Raw genomic sequence first — 14,765 nt, 5'->3', positions numbered from 1 at the left:
TTTTTTTAAATACCCTGCTTTCGTTATCAACTTTTTAAGGCTCATTTCCAGAGATCGCTAGCCATCAATTGTGTATAGTACATACAAATGATAACTTTCGCGCGTGGATTGTGGAGCAGGTCCCTACGTATCATAGCAACGCAAATACCTTGTTTCAACTTAAAGGTATTTTAAATAGACAGTATGATACTGCTGTACTTATTACTGGTAGTGCCACGGGACTTCTAATAAAATAAAATAAAATACAACAGTAAATAAAGTAACGAAATCTGCAGACCTCGTCTGGTATTTTTTATTTTTTATTATTTTAAAAGTTTTGGATGTACATCCGGCTGGATAGAATGACTCAACGGGCCCGGATCCGGCCGGGGGCCTTATCTTGCCCAGGTCTGCCCTACAGGATGTTACCATATAAGGCTCTGTTCCGAGTCATCAGTCAGGTCACTTATCAGTCCTATCAGGCCTGAGGTCATTCTCACCATCATAGAGTATGTCCACAATTTTAGAGTAATTAAAGCAGATATAAGAGTGTGTATGAATCTTTCTTGTAAACCTTCTTTGTTTTGATGGAAACCTTAGATGAATAGGTGCATGTACAGAAATGTCTTTATGTTCAGTGAATGCACAGGGATATCTACCCAGTTTGAGCTAAAAGTCAGAATATGTCCCATATAACGAGTAATCTACCCCGCTGATCTAGGCTTTTGGCCCATTCTTGTCGTTTTGAGTCATTGCTGAGTGATGAGGTTTCTGTTGTATTAGTCATTCTGTTAATAAGCAGGGTTTCCAAGAGATCCACATGACAATGTTGACTTTCACAGTAATCTGAAGCTCACATGTGTACCAGTGTTTTGAATCACCAAGTGACAGAATCTCACTAGCGCTCATGAAGACCGGGACATGCAAGCTGACAAATAAGGGAGACAGAAAGAAAGAACATGCAAATTCAACAGGTATGGACACTTTAGTATTGATCTGTAGGGTGGGGTTTCACCAAAACCTGCCCCTCAATCAAAATCCCTTCCCCACCCCCGTTCTTCTTAACAAGGGCGTACCTACTGATCTGGGACTGGCTTATCAAGATTGACCACAAATCCACATCCTGCACTCACACACATGCAGTTTTATAACGCACATGTATATCAACCACACACACCATTCCCGCTGACCATATGCCAGTCATTGAGATCAGGACTGCCTCTTCCATTCAGCGTCTCAGGGGTGGAGTCGTGATCCTGTTGTGGAAGCAGCTACCCCCATAAGCTCTGTCATCTTTGTTCATTGTCTTCTGCACCTCTGTTGTTAAGAGAAGCAATAAAGGACTCCGTTGACATTATACCTGGCCAGGTCCTAAAAGTTATAGTACCATTACCTGGAATACTTTTGGCTGGTGTCCACTGACTGTTTTTATACTTGGGACACTTTCTTTTTTCTTTCATTATTTGTTTTAAGTGAAGGGCCTTCATTCCTTCACCTTCCCCTCCACCGTGACCTGTGTCTACAGACAGAAACACTGTTTAACAACATGACCATGTTTCTGGTTGGGATCTGTGGTGTTCAGGTTTTAGTGGATTGAAGTGAACTGTCGGTTATGTTTCATTGTTGATCTTGGCTTATTTATGTGAGTTGTGAATTTCGAGGTATTGATATGAAGTCGGGTTTTCTTCTGATATATTTAAAATGGGGTGATGAAGATTGAACAAAACTTGTATTATTCATTGCAGACATATTTTGAGTAAACACGGACAGCTTTGGGCAACTTTACACTTGGGTTTATGCTGTTTGGGATGTAAACATTGTCAACCTAGAATGAGGCATAGAATGAGAGAGACCCCTATCATCCTCTCCACCAGTAAGATGTGCCCTAAGATAATGAATATTTATCTTTAATTAACAGTTGTACCTCAGTAGCCCCTCAGTTTCTGGGTCCTGTATTATCTCCTTGGGGTTTTCTAATATGCAGCAATGGCACAACGACCCTTTGGCACCACCTTACCGTACACTCAGGCTTTCATTGTATTCTACTATTCACCTCTCCTCCTGCCGTTCAGGTGAATGAGAATAGTCAGCCACCTGATGGGTAGCTCAGTGAACTCCCAAACAGTGATGGAGTCAGGTGGCGATTACAGTTGAAGGACTGAAGCTCAGCCGTCAACTAACGGGGACAATGTCATGTGTTAACACAGGCTTTTCTTTGAGTACTATAATCTGTTATATTCACTATAAACTACATTTGCTGTGACAACAGGAGCTCCTGTCTGCCGACACTAATCACAGCTCATCTCCATTGTAATTCGGGGAGTTGGGTTAAATGGTTTACCTTAGGAGCCGACACCTTGGTTGACTCCAGATAAGTGATCCGCCTGCACCAAATGTCAGCAGATGGTCAGGGCCATCGCCGATCTTGCCTGTGAATTGGTGAACCGCGATTCACTTAAATGAAGTCTGCTCTTACTAATATGAGCACTTATCACAAGTGGACATACAGTTGACCTTGGTCTGCAGGGTGTAGCTCCAATGATGACATAGACAATGTATGTTGTACAGCATTATTTGTATTATATCATATTCCTGAACAGCCTTTCCCATCAAATCACTCATGAATTAGCCTAAAGAGGCAGTCAGTCTCAAAGTGGATGATGTTGAAACATAAAGATTAAATAATATGCAGAAACAGTAGAGGTTGTTTAGTTTTAAGAGACCAAATGTTGAACAATCCACTATCCTGTGAATAACTGTCATAAGACAATTGCTGAAAAAGGTATTAGGACAACAAACCATTTCCCTGAGGCACGATCACGCAGCCGAATGGGGAGATTGTGAAAGATAAATCATGGAAAAAATCAAGAAGCTGCAGCTTTGAGCAGTCACACTTCACAAACCACTGGTAACTGACGAATAACTACAGATAAATTACTACAGATAACGGATGTAGTGATACGCTATATTGCTGAATATATGGTTCCTGTTTACTGATGAAGGCCCAGTTTAAAAACCTACCTAATACAATTGACCCTAACTAATAGATGATAAACAGAAGACTTTTGCAAAGGAAGGAGCCACCATTGTAATGTTGCTGTACACGATAGCTCCTAATATGCTTGATGTGTCATAATTTTCCACCACAACTGGTATACTCTGTAATTTACTTATGTGTTCAACTGTTTGCCTTTTAAGAGAAGAATATATATAAATTGGTAATTGTCAAAACCTCTGAAAAAGTTGAGATATGACCTTTGGGCAATATTGGCAAGTCCTGGTACTATACTGTATATACTATACTGTAGGAAACATGAAAGAAATATTCGCCTTCTAGGTGTTAGCATTACGGTGTGCTCTGAAGACGTGTATTGAATTTGGGGTATTTTTGTCTGTTTTTTGTGGCAATGTATCTCTCTCACACCTCGCTCTCATCTCTCCCTGCCTTCCTCTCTCTAAGGGGATGTATGCTCAGACTCAGATTTCACACTCCAGATTGGCTTCATAAACTTTGACCTGGCTTCTGTGGATTAGACGGAACACAGTCTCCATGGTAACGGGTTCTGAGTGAGTGTGGGTCTCTGAGGCATTGGGCAGCCTGTCTTCATGAAGCCTATCAGTGTCCTCGCTTACAGCTCAAACTCTATCAAGATGAAAGTTAGGTCACACCTTCCGAGTTTGTGCGTTTGCAGGGATTGTGTGTGTGTGCCTGTGTGTTGGTGGGGTTGTCTGAATTCTTGCATTGTACCCATACACGTGTGTATCCTTGGCTAATGTGCATTTTCGACACAGTTTATGGGGGTTGATAAATGACTCCTGTGCCGGTCTCAGGGTATCTCTGTGCTGTTTAAATGGCGGTTCACTCAAGTTCGCCACACTGCTGACTCAGCTATCTCCTGGCCTCTTTCCTTAATCTCCGTCAGATAGCTGTTTTAGTGGGCTGTTTCCCGGGTCAAAGGTAACCCGTGACAACATATCTCTGATATCAGTGAAATTAAAGCCAGGTCCTATCAATGCTGATGCATATTGGGTCTACGAGATGCAGAGGGAACAATGTAGTGTAAGAGATACAGTATGTCTGGGCCTAGTGATCATTTTTCCAGATGGCTAACAATTCTAAGTGGAGCAGCTGGTGAAAAGCAGGGGTGATGGGATGTAGTCTCAATGGTGTTCATAATGGATGTTGGACTTATTTGGACATTCCGTAGTTATGGATATGAATATAGGATTATGGATTCTCCCCAGATCACATCTTGTAAGTATTTTTTGAGATTTACTTTTGGCATTTACTGTGTAAATGAAAGACAGTGGAAAAGCGAGGAGTGAGATTGCTGGGAAAGCAGTTGGCCAGATTTAGACCCATGCTTCAGGAGTATCTGTGCATGGGAGGCAGCAGCTTACAACACCAGAACACCCACGGCCACTGAATAATGACACAGATTCATCAAAGGCCCCGGGGGCTGCTCAGCAGCCACTAACAACAGGTGGAAATGTGCTACCAGTCCAATGAGTCCGTTCATGCCTTGACTGCTATAAAAGGCACTCCCTCCTGTTCTTATTCTTTTGTTTATTTCTTTGTCAGTAGGGACTTTTCACTTCAGATGTCAATTGAAAAAACAGGCTTGTTTTCTACTGGTGCCGTGATGTCATCCACAGGGTTCTGCCTTTGTGTTTGAAGTCAGAGTGGAGAATCCTCCCACATAAAATGTGAGCATTTAAAAAATGTTTTGACTGTAATTCTATGTCGTTTCTAAGGAATCCATGTTTACTTGACAAAATACCAATTGACACAATCCTTCTGAACGTTGTTTTTTTCTATGTAGTTAACCTTCTCAAAAACTGATTTACTGGCTTTTGTTCGGTTTCAACAAGAAGCTTTCTATATTATAATGGAAAAGTTATGAGTATGTTTAGGCTATCATATGGTGCTAAGAGGCTGTTACATCCAAGCCTCAGGCTCATGGTTTTCCTAGGCCAAGTGACATGAAACACCAGTGCTGATTGAAAAATGTGTGTGGTCTTGAGGTCTAAGCACATATATTGCTGCAGTGTTGGTTAAAATGTTGCTTTCAGCAAAACTCTCTCCTGTCTTTCACCACTTTCCTGTCCAATGGAGTGTAAAATGCCTGAAAAAATCTATTTAAAAAAAGAAACACATTGTTCATTAAAATACATTAGCTTGACAAAACATTTGTTTTATCTTCTGGCGGAAACTGAATAACCTCAATTTGTATATTAGATACTCATTCAAAATATATACCCTTAGTTGTACTGTGACTGTAAAGAAGTGTTTCATCCAAATGTGTCCAAATATCATATGAAATACCAGGGCGTGCCACCGGTAAATAACAATGATGCCACAAGAATATTTAGTCTGACCTGAATTATTTTTTCCCCCTAATTACACACTATTACTTATGGTTAAGCAATCTCTAATATTTCTCAGAAGTGTACACTATCTACGCATTCGCATATGGGTTTCAGAATGTGAGTAATTGAGCTGTTAACGTTTGCTCTATGTTACATGTGTCCCTAGTGGCTTAATGAAACAACACAACAGAAATGGAAAAACAATTTCCTTGCTAGTGAATTCACATTCTAATAGTCGCGTAGCCTAAAAACTAGGGTCAGCAGCACTGATTAACGTTAAAGACGTCAGGGAACCAAGTAAAAAAAACAACAACATATGTTTGCAACCTATATTCTGAGTGGAGAATCAGATGCTTCGTTTGCTTTTAGCGGCTATGAAGTAGGCCTACTCATCTTACGGTTAATCGCAATTATCATTTTCTATTCCCCACACTGGTGATTCATGTTCGCCTCGACCCGTCAATAACGACGTGCTCATGGCATCTCAATGTGTCGGTTCAACATGATGGGTATCAACGTCACTTGCCGGGGTATTTTTACACTTTGTTGTTCGAGGTGTGTGTGTGCGCGTGCGTGTGAGCTCATGCATGGCATCATTTCAGCCGATACAGGACTAGTTGAGCACAATTTGGTTTAGTTGAGCTCTCTTTAGTAACGGCTGGATTGACAGGCACACATTTGATACGATCTAATTTACACGCACAAGTCATTGCTGTATTGTTCTGCTTACTGCACTCTGGTTAATCATTTCTCCTTTCTAAATGAATTGATGTTTTATCTCAAGCGGTTTACAGAATGCAAAAGATTATACCCAGATTAAGGAGCTGTTTACATAAATAGTTTTATCTCCAGAGGTTCAGGTTCTATAAAAAGGGTACGTGTCAAGGTTAAAAGTTGTTTACGCAGTATACTATTATTTTCTCATCCTGTCTTCTTTTGTCCTGCCTGGTGTTTTAAGATTGACCAAAACATTTTACCCAAACTGATTTTGCTGATATCATAACCATCATATTATTGGGTGCCTACGGATTGCGAACGGCTTGAAATGTTGCTATCTGACGATGAGTCAAGTTTTTATGAGCAGATAGCCTAAACGTATTATTTGAACACCTCTTGCACTTGGGTTGAGGCGGGATTGCGAGTCAGAGGATGATGTCACCTCAATCGCGCGGTGGGGGAGGAGAGTGGGAAGGAGGGGGGAGGAGCGTCGGGAAGAGTCTTAGAGCCAGTTTCAGGTAGCAAATACTGACCAGAAGTTAGGACTGGGAGTCAGCGGAGGACGGAACTTCGAAAAGGGTTATCCAGTGATGTTGATGATGTCACTGGACAGATGAAAATTGATTAAGGGAATAAGGGAAAATGCACTGGGAACAAGTACTCCGATTGAAGAATTGCAAGGTGGGAGATGATTGTTTTCGCTGCCTTGCGTTCTCTGTAAAAAAAAAAAAAAAATGTGTTCAACGAAGTCAGTGATGCTGTCCGAGGTCTGTTTAAAAGCATAATGGTTTCTATAGGCTGGCTATTCATTTATTATAGGTGTTGTCTCAGCTACGGAACGCTTTGGTTTTTAATCGCGTGATTTCACTGTACATAGGTAGGCTACAGTAGTTGTTTGCCGGCAGGTCCTGTTTTTTAGGCGATTTCCCAACGTCGGCTTGCGAGTACTTGTTGTTTGACTGACAGATTAATTAATCACGGCCTTATTGTGGTTTCGACAGTTGTCTCAAAATAGGCAGTGACAGAAAATAATCCGGAGTCAACCATATTTATCCCCAACAGGGTCTCCCCATCCTATTGCAAGTCGGTTAGGGGCTATGCCAATGCTGGTCCCCTGTGCCGAGAATACCCTAGGGTCTATTGAAAGCCTGGCTAGTGCTACTTTCATGTAAATTAAAGTACATATGAATGTAAACGTAAAATGCATATAAGATTATTATAGTTTAAAAGAAAGTGTAAAATAAATTCAAGGATTCTGAGAGTTAAGCGGCAAGACCAGTTTAACTTAAATGCTTCTGTAAATCGATCTGGATAAGACTGCTAAATGACTCAAATGTAAATATACATTTAGAATAAGCAAATTATTTGATTTCTGGTTTAACACGTGCAATGGACTTGGATGTAAATAACCCCTGACCACTAAAATCAGCTCTTTTTTAAATTTGCATAATGTAGAATAACCCAAATAAGGACATTATATTGTTATACCGGCTATGGATGCTTCCTAAAGACAATTACATTCATAATCATGTATTTCTGTAAAAAGGGGGACCAATGTTTCGTCAATCCATTTATTGACTATTTCAGGTACTACATGTGCCTTATTGATGACTAACCATTCTTACTGTAGACCTAAATTAGATTTGACCATACAGTAGTTCTGTTACTAAACAATGTCTGACAGGGTTACTTTTTCTCATGACACTAGCGACCTGCAGAATTTAATTGTTGTTGGTCAGAGATTGCGCTCTCCTCCAATCACATATTTGCAAGTGAATACTTCCTAGTTGAGTGGTCAGTGTGATTGTGAGTGCTTTGTAACACACATTTCAAAATGTTTGACTTTCCCAAACCTGCAGGCCATAATTGTGAATTAGAGAAAAAAGTGGGGTATCATTTTCAAATAAGATGTAGGGTTCAGGCCAGGGCTTACAGTCAACATGTAACATCTATAATGCTGGCTTGCCCCTTTTCCTCTTAAAGCTGCCTTCAAGATTTCCAGTCAAAGAAATACATAGGTTTTCACATTCATAATATCGAATCATGGACTGCTACTGGAATACCAGTTTCCAATTTAGACAGGATTTGTGTCTTTTATTTTGGTGCTTGTTAACCAGGTCAACGTCCAAGCAAATGTTGCCTGTGTTCCAGAGACAGGTAGGCCTAATCTGTGAAACGACGTCAGTGCTGTAATCACAAATCCGCCATCCTGTCAAACATGATGTCCTGACCTATATTGCAACAGGCACACTTAAATGATTAGGTTTAAGGATGTTATCAACCACCACTCGCAATTAACCTGTTTTGTTTAGTGAGTAGACCTTTTGGGATTTCCTCTATGGTTCAGTCTACATGCCGCATTTACACTATTGTCTCTTGGTATATTGAAGGAAATGGCTTATTTTTCAGCTGCTTCCTATTTTCTGCTTTCTTTTTGTAGCCCACAGTGTAGAAATCGAAATGGTGAATCATACTCTTCCAAAAGAGCTGACCCACAGCGGTCTTCTCGGCTGACACAGACTGATTCTGTACTTTGGCAGAGAGGAATGCAGAAGTCGTCTCTCTTTTCCCCAGACTGGCAACATTACAGAAAACATCACAAATTACAGAGCTTCCTCAAAAACGAAACTTAACTCTCTCCTAAATCTTAACTTGCTCTTTCCACCTGCCCCCCCCAACCCTCTTTCCCCACCACCTCCAGATCGAGCGGTTGGAGGTGAGCGGCTTGGCTCAGACGTCCCAGGTGGTGACGTGCGGGCCCGACGGGTCGTTCCCTGGGGATGACGATGGCGCTCCGGACCCCCAGCGCACCAAGCAGGCCATTGCCCAGCTGCAGCAGAAGATCCTCAAGCTCACCGAGCAGATCAAGATCGAGCAGACAGCCCGGGACGACAATGTGGCCGAGTACCTCAAGCTGGCCAACAACGCCGACAAGCAGCAAAGTGCCCGCATCAAACAGGTGGGCATCGATTCACCGCCACACCTCGTTGATTGCAACTATTCATTGGCTGTGCATTGGGCAGGACACCTTTCACTGCTAAATGGTGGGATATAGGACTACAGCATAATATAAATCACCTCGGTGTACCCAGGATTCTGGCACAGATCAATCGGGGGGAGGGGGGGGGTCCAGATGTTTCCTTCCATTTCATTTTAAAGCTGGTAGGGTGGATTATTGTAAATACATATTTGTGTTTTCCTGTGCTCACACTTCCCATTAGATGAGCTTTTTGGGTCAGTCGAAAGAACTCACTGGAAGGGTTTGGAAACGTTTTTCCTGTCAGTCCAGTATAGCTTTTTACCTCAAGCAACTTAATAATAAATGGGTTTCAGAGGCATTCTCTTGTCTACACGGGTTTGCTGTGACTGTTGATATGGTTAGACATCATATATATGCATCACACAGTGATATAAATATATGATTCTATATTGTTGCAGGTGTTTGAGAAGAAGAACCAGAAGTCAGCCCAGACCATCCAGCAGCTTCAGAGAAAACTGGAACATTACCATCGCAAGCTTAAAGAGGTGGAGCACAATGGCATTCCTCGCCAGCCCAAGGACGTCCTGAGGGACATGCAGCAGGGCCTGAAGGACGTCGGGGCAAAGGTCACCGGTTTCAGCGAAGGCGTGGTGGACAGTGTCAAAGGAGGCCTCTCCAGCTTTTCCCAGGCCACGCACTCCGCTGCCGTCGGGGTCGTCTCCAAGCCGCGGGAAATCGCCTCGCTGCTCCGCAACAAGTTCGGCAGCGCCGACAACATCCCCGGGCTGAAGGACTCCCTGGATGACCCATCAGGAGGCGAGGAAGGGGTCACCGCGGCAGGAGGGAGGTCTCTGGTTGGCGCCGGGCACCACCTGCAGTCCAGCCCCAAGTTCGGCAGCGAGGACGACTGCTCCAGCGCTACGTCAGGGTCGGCGGGGGCCAACAGCACCACAGGGGCCCCCGGAGGCCCGCCAAGCTCCAAGGGGAACACCCTGGAGAGGAGTCAGAGCTCCAGTCTGGACATGTTGCTGCAAGAGGTGCAGGAGCTGCGGGAGGGCCAAGTGAGACTGGAGGAGAGCTTGGAGGGGCTGAAGAGTGACTATCAGAGGGACTACACGGTCATCATGCAGGCCTTGCAGGAGGAACGCTTCAGGTACAGAGACACTGGATAGATAGTGGCCTGGTAGAGGATGTTCTTCAGGTACAGAGACACTGGATAGATAGTGGCCTGGTAGAGGATCTTCTTCAGGTACAGAGACACTGGATAGATAGTGGCCTGGTTGAGTATGTTCTTCAGGTACAGAGACACTGGATAGATAGTGGCCTCGTAGAGGATCTTCTTCAGGTACAGAGACACTGGATAGATAGTGGCCTGGTAGAGGATCTTCTTCAGGTACAGAGACACTGGATAGATAGTGGCCTGGTTGAGTATGTTCTTCAGGTACAGAGACACTGGATAGAGGGAGGAAGGAGAGTGAGCCACAGTCAAGAGATAGCCCTGTAGAGAAACACCCATACAGAGATAAATACGCTTTCATGTATAAGGCTTTCTGTCAAATTATATGGATGTGTGCATGTTTGTTGTGGTGACAGAAGCCATTATGATCACCTGCCATTACCGTTCAGGCAGAGAGAGCTACTTTATAGACTACTCAACTGATGACTTATATGTTTGGCAGTACAGCAGGTGGGGCAAGTCAGTTATGTACCATAGGTAAAACATTTATTTTTTGTGAAAAATGTATAATATGGGAATGTTTTTTCAGCTATGCCCACAAAAGCTATTGAGATTTCTTTTCATAGTGTGTTTTTGTATGTGATCAGTTTATGCTTTTGTACTGTTGTTGGGATTGCATTCAGGCCCCACAACCATACTCTTCGACTAAAGTCAATGCATTTGGCTCTTTTTACAACAACAGCATTGACTCGTGGAGTTTCAAAATGCTGGCTTGAGAGACTAAAAGCAGAAATTCCGAATCTCCCTTGAAGCCTGCCAAGTGTGCCATGTGTGGCCAGGGAAAAGTCCCTCTAGAAGAAGCTCTTGGTTAGAGTCTCAAGCACAGATTTCTATGGCCAAGATATGAGGGCATGGGTCAATCAACTACCTTTATACTCAGCATTATGCTGGAGTTACACTTACAATGCTGGTTATTTCCTCCTTTCACTTTATCTTCAGTGCCAGTGTATTTTTAGCCTCTCTTAAAAAAAAGAAGACAAGTCATTAAATGTGTATTGAGATGTGAAGGTCCATTGACACTGAGTAATAAGCTCTTCACTTTCTCACAAGCCAATCGTATGGAGAAGAACAGTATGTCTTTTGTTGGTAGACAAGTTTTGCATTTGAAACTTTTACTCAGTGAATTAGGAAAAAAATACGTATGTGTGTGTGACTTCTACCCAGAAAACAACCCACCAGCATTCCTCCTAGAGGAGAGGGCAGAGAGAGTGCTGAGGAAGGAAAATAAAAGGGAGACATTTTTCTCCCTAAAATGCCTGTATGTGCCAACAATGTTTGTGTTTCAGGCTAAAAATAAGAACCATCAGAACTAAATGACACTGATAAGCTTTGACCTTGTCTGCTGCTGATGACCATGATATTCTAATGGACAACATCATATTTTAAGAGAAGGGAGAATTTTAATGTTAGTGAAAGAAAGCATGCAAATACAGGCTGGACTTAAACAACCGTCTCAATCTTTTCATTTCCAAATACCTTTGCCCAAATGTGCCAATAGTCTATTCGACCAACATGTCAAACTTAATCTCTTACTGCACCTCCCACTGACCTTTACCATAGGTTTCTGTTTTCAGTCTGGCCAACAGCATTTCGCCCTGGATCCTACTGCAGGCTGGTCTCTGAAGGTCAGCGGTCTGGCATGGTCAGTCCCTAGATGGGAGACCATGCTGCAGGAAGGGGTTGGAGGGCCAGAAAGGGGCACTCTTTCCTCTGGGTCAAATAGCAAATCACAGTGCCCCAGGGCAGGGAAGGCGACATTGCCCTGGGCAGGGTGCCACATATCGGGTGCGACTGTAAAACAGGCTACCTGTGGTTATGGTGAGAGAATGGGTGTTAACATCAGCTTCCTGGCTAGGTTTCTGATTTGGCTGTCAACACCTAATCACGCCAGAGGGCAAGAGTTGTAGATCATTGTAGATCATATTCCAGTGTAACTCTTAAACAGGTTAGGCCAAAAACCAAGAGATCAGATTGCTGATCACATACACCCACTCTTTTTGTATTACACAAAAATAATCACCTTTATTTTACAGCTGTCTACATTTTAGCCTGTTTAATTGCTTTCTGGTGCGAATACAAACATCCATGCCCTCTTCCTGGTCTTCGCACTCACCCTCCTGCCGAGAGTATGTGATTTGTCTCGTTGGGGATGATCCGTCCTTAGTCAGACTTGTCGGCAAATGAGTAAGCACGTTAATCAGCTCACAGATACTCATTAGTCCAGTTAGGTGTCTTTTGACCTGAAAGCTCTTTATGCACATTCCAGGAAAACCTGGGACCTGAGTTTGTCTCTGGGGCACGTGTGTGTGTGTGTGTGTGTGTGTGTGTGTGTGTGTGTGTGTGTGTGTGCTTTAGAGTAACTGTTGTCTATGCTGGTTTGTTTCTAGGTGTGAGCGTCTGGAGGAGCAGCTTAACGATCTAACTGAGCTCCATCAGAATGAGATCCTCAACCTTAAGCAGGAGCTGTCTAGCATGGAGGAGAAGATTGCATACCAGTCCCATGAGAGAGCCAGAGACATACAGGTCCGTTTCTCACAAACACACACGACAGCCCGACATTGATGGTGAATCATTTAATCTGAAGTGAAACAGGATGAAGTGTAGTTGTGAGGAATGAGGAAGAATGAACAGTAAGGTCTGAATTATGTCATCTGCATTGTCATCTTTTATTAGTACCCGGTTGTTTTAGATTTCATTTTTGTTTATCACATATTAAAATTATGTGATGGTAACAGATGGGGTGTAACAGTACACGTATCAGTACTAGGACTGCACAATTAATCGAAATATAATCGAAATTGCGATATTGACATGTGCAATATCCAAATCACCAACTCACGCGATTTTCAGCTCCAAAAAAGGTGAATGATATGCACCACACACGAGGCAATGAGCATGCATCGTATGTCCGTAGTTGTTTTTCTAACGGGTGCTTATAGATTACTTGTATAGCTGGAAAATAATTGTTTTTAATACTTGATGGTTTTTCAATGTTAGTTTGAGTTAACAACACTGCAACTGCTAGCGAAGACATCTGCTTCAAGCTAGTAAGTGGCACCAAGATACTGTCCCACATAAACAACAGCTAGCATGGTTATTAAAATTTTCTGCTTCAATGTCGGTGCCTGCAAACAAACGTAACATGGGAGAAATATACCTCAATGGTTGAGAATTCTTTGCCTAACCAGCTATGGCAACGGCACAAACACATCAAACGCTGAAAACGCCACTGCATTAAATGAGCAGTTAAACGAACAGTTTGACACAGGCTGTGTTAAACGAACAGTTTGACACAAGTGTAAAATAAAAAATGTACTTAACTTTACATTGATTTTTATTCAGTGTAATAGCACATTATGTGGGCTATGGTCTCTTTTTTTAAGTGAGATTATCTACGTTGTTTACACTTATTACCAATTTGTTTACACCCAAAATCACAAATCATGACCAATATTTGTCTGTTTTAATTTTTGCGATATAATTCTCATTTCAAATAAACGGAGACTTCCTGTGTTAACGAGTCAGTTTTATTTCACAATTGTATCAATCCACGTGTTCAAGTCGATCCAAACAAAGGAAATCAAAAAGTATTGAATAATATAGATATAGCGAGTATAGCAATAAGATACATTACTATGTAAACTAGCAGGCAAAATCCAAAATACAAGTGCCTATGTCAGAAATGCTCTGGCAAATGGACAGACTATGATAAGCTAAATCGTAAACTCGGAAGGCATGCTAGTGTTGAAGTATATTAATGTATGCTTGTTTTTGTTTAGATAACAAAAGATCAACTGTTTATCCGTACACAGGAAGTCACGTTAATTTCAAGCGCGACAGTAAATAGCCAATGGGCTTATGGGATGTCTATAAAGAGGACAACCGGATGTTTCTTTGAGATTGAGTGAGATGAGCTTGAGTTTGTAAGACAGAGTATCGAGTCTATAACATGAAAAATAGACTATTAAATACTGCAATAAATAATTTAATTACTCTCTCCTTTGACGACCGGGTATGTGATCATTATTTCAACCACTATATGAAATGACTGATTTCTAACACTAGGATAAAAAAGCTATCACAAATTCTTGAACAAGGTTAGTGTTTCGGCGATCGGGAGCTGGAGGATCTTGGGATCTGGAGGCTATATGTCATCCTGTTGATTTGGTTGAGAGATGGAACTGTGAACAGACCTTACAAAAATGGCAACGAGTGAAACCTGAAGCCTCCTCTCCCCGTGTCCCTTGTACCTTTCTTATGACCACAGCATTTCCCACAATTACAAATATTATTCTGATGTCCACCAACGAAAATGGGCCAGCTAGGTGAAGCAACCTATATTCACATAGCTTGTTGAGGATAAAGTTCACGCTCACCTCTGACATCACTACCAAAGAACAGAAGCTTTGTATGGTAGCTATAGGAAATAGTTTGCTAGTGCCAGTTTGAATTCAGCCAATTCTGCCGGCTTTTTCGTCAGTG

At 42.2% G+C, this 14,765-nt stretch overlaps 1 protein-coding gene across 14 annotated transcripts in view; it reads left to right on the top strand.

The window, feature by feature from the left end:
- tmcc1a (transmembrane and coiled-coil domain family 1a) overlaps positions 1-14,765 on the top strand; it is a 57,653-nt gene that overhangs the window by 38,273 nt on the left and 4,615 nt on the right. For 12 of the 14 annotated variants that reach the window (XM_020051898.3, XM_010895264.4, XM_010895263.4 and 9 more), the window contains 3 exons: positions 8,768-9,025; positions 9,505-10,199; positions 12,671-12,806. In XM_020051898.3, coding sequence (XP_019907457.1) covers positions 8,768-9,025; positions 9,505-10,199; positions 12,671-12,806 — 1,089 coding nt within the window. Of the gene's footprint in view, positions 1-3,722; positions 4,235-5,410; positions 6,748-8,767; positions 9,026-9,504; positions 10,200-12,670; positions 12,807-14,765 lie in introns of those variants that run through there. The other 2 variants (XM_010895266.4, XM_010895267.4) reach the window with 2 other exon arrangements.

The sequence above is a fragment of the Esox lucius genome, chromosome 12 (assembly GCF_011004845.1).
Source record: "Esox lucius isolate fEsoLuc1 chromosome 12, fEsoLuc1.pri, whole genome shotgun sequence".
NCBI lineage: Eukaryota > Metazoa > Chordata > Actinopteri > Esociformes > Esocidae > Esox > Esox lucius.
The sequence above is the reverse complement of the archived record's forward strand: the minus strand, read 5'-3'. Positions and strand labels throughout refer to the sequence as shown.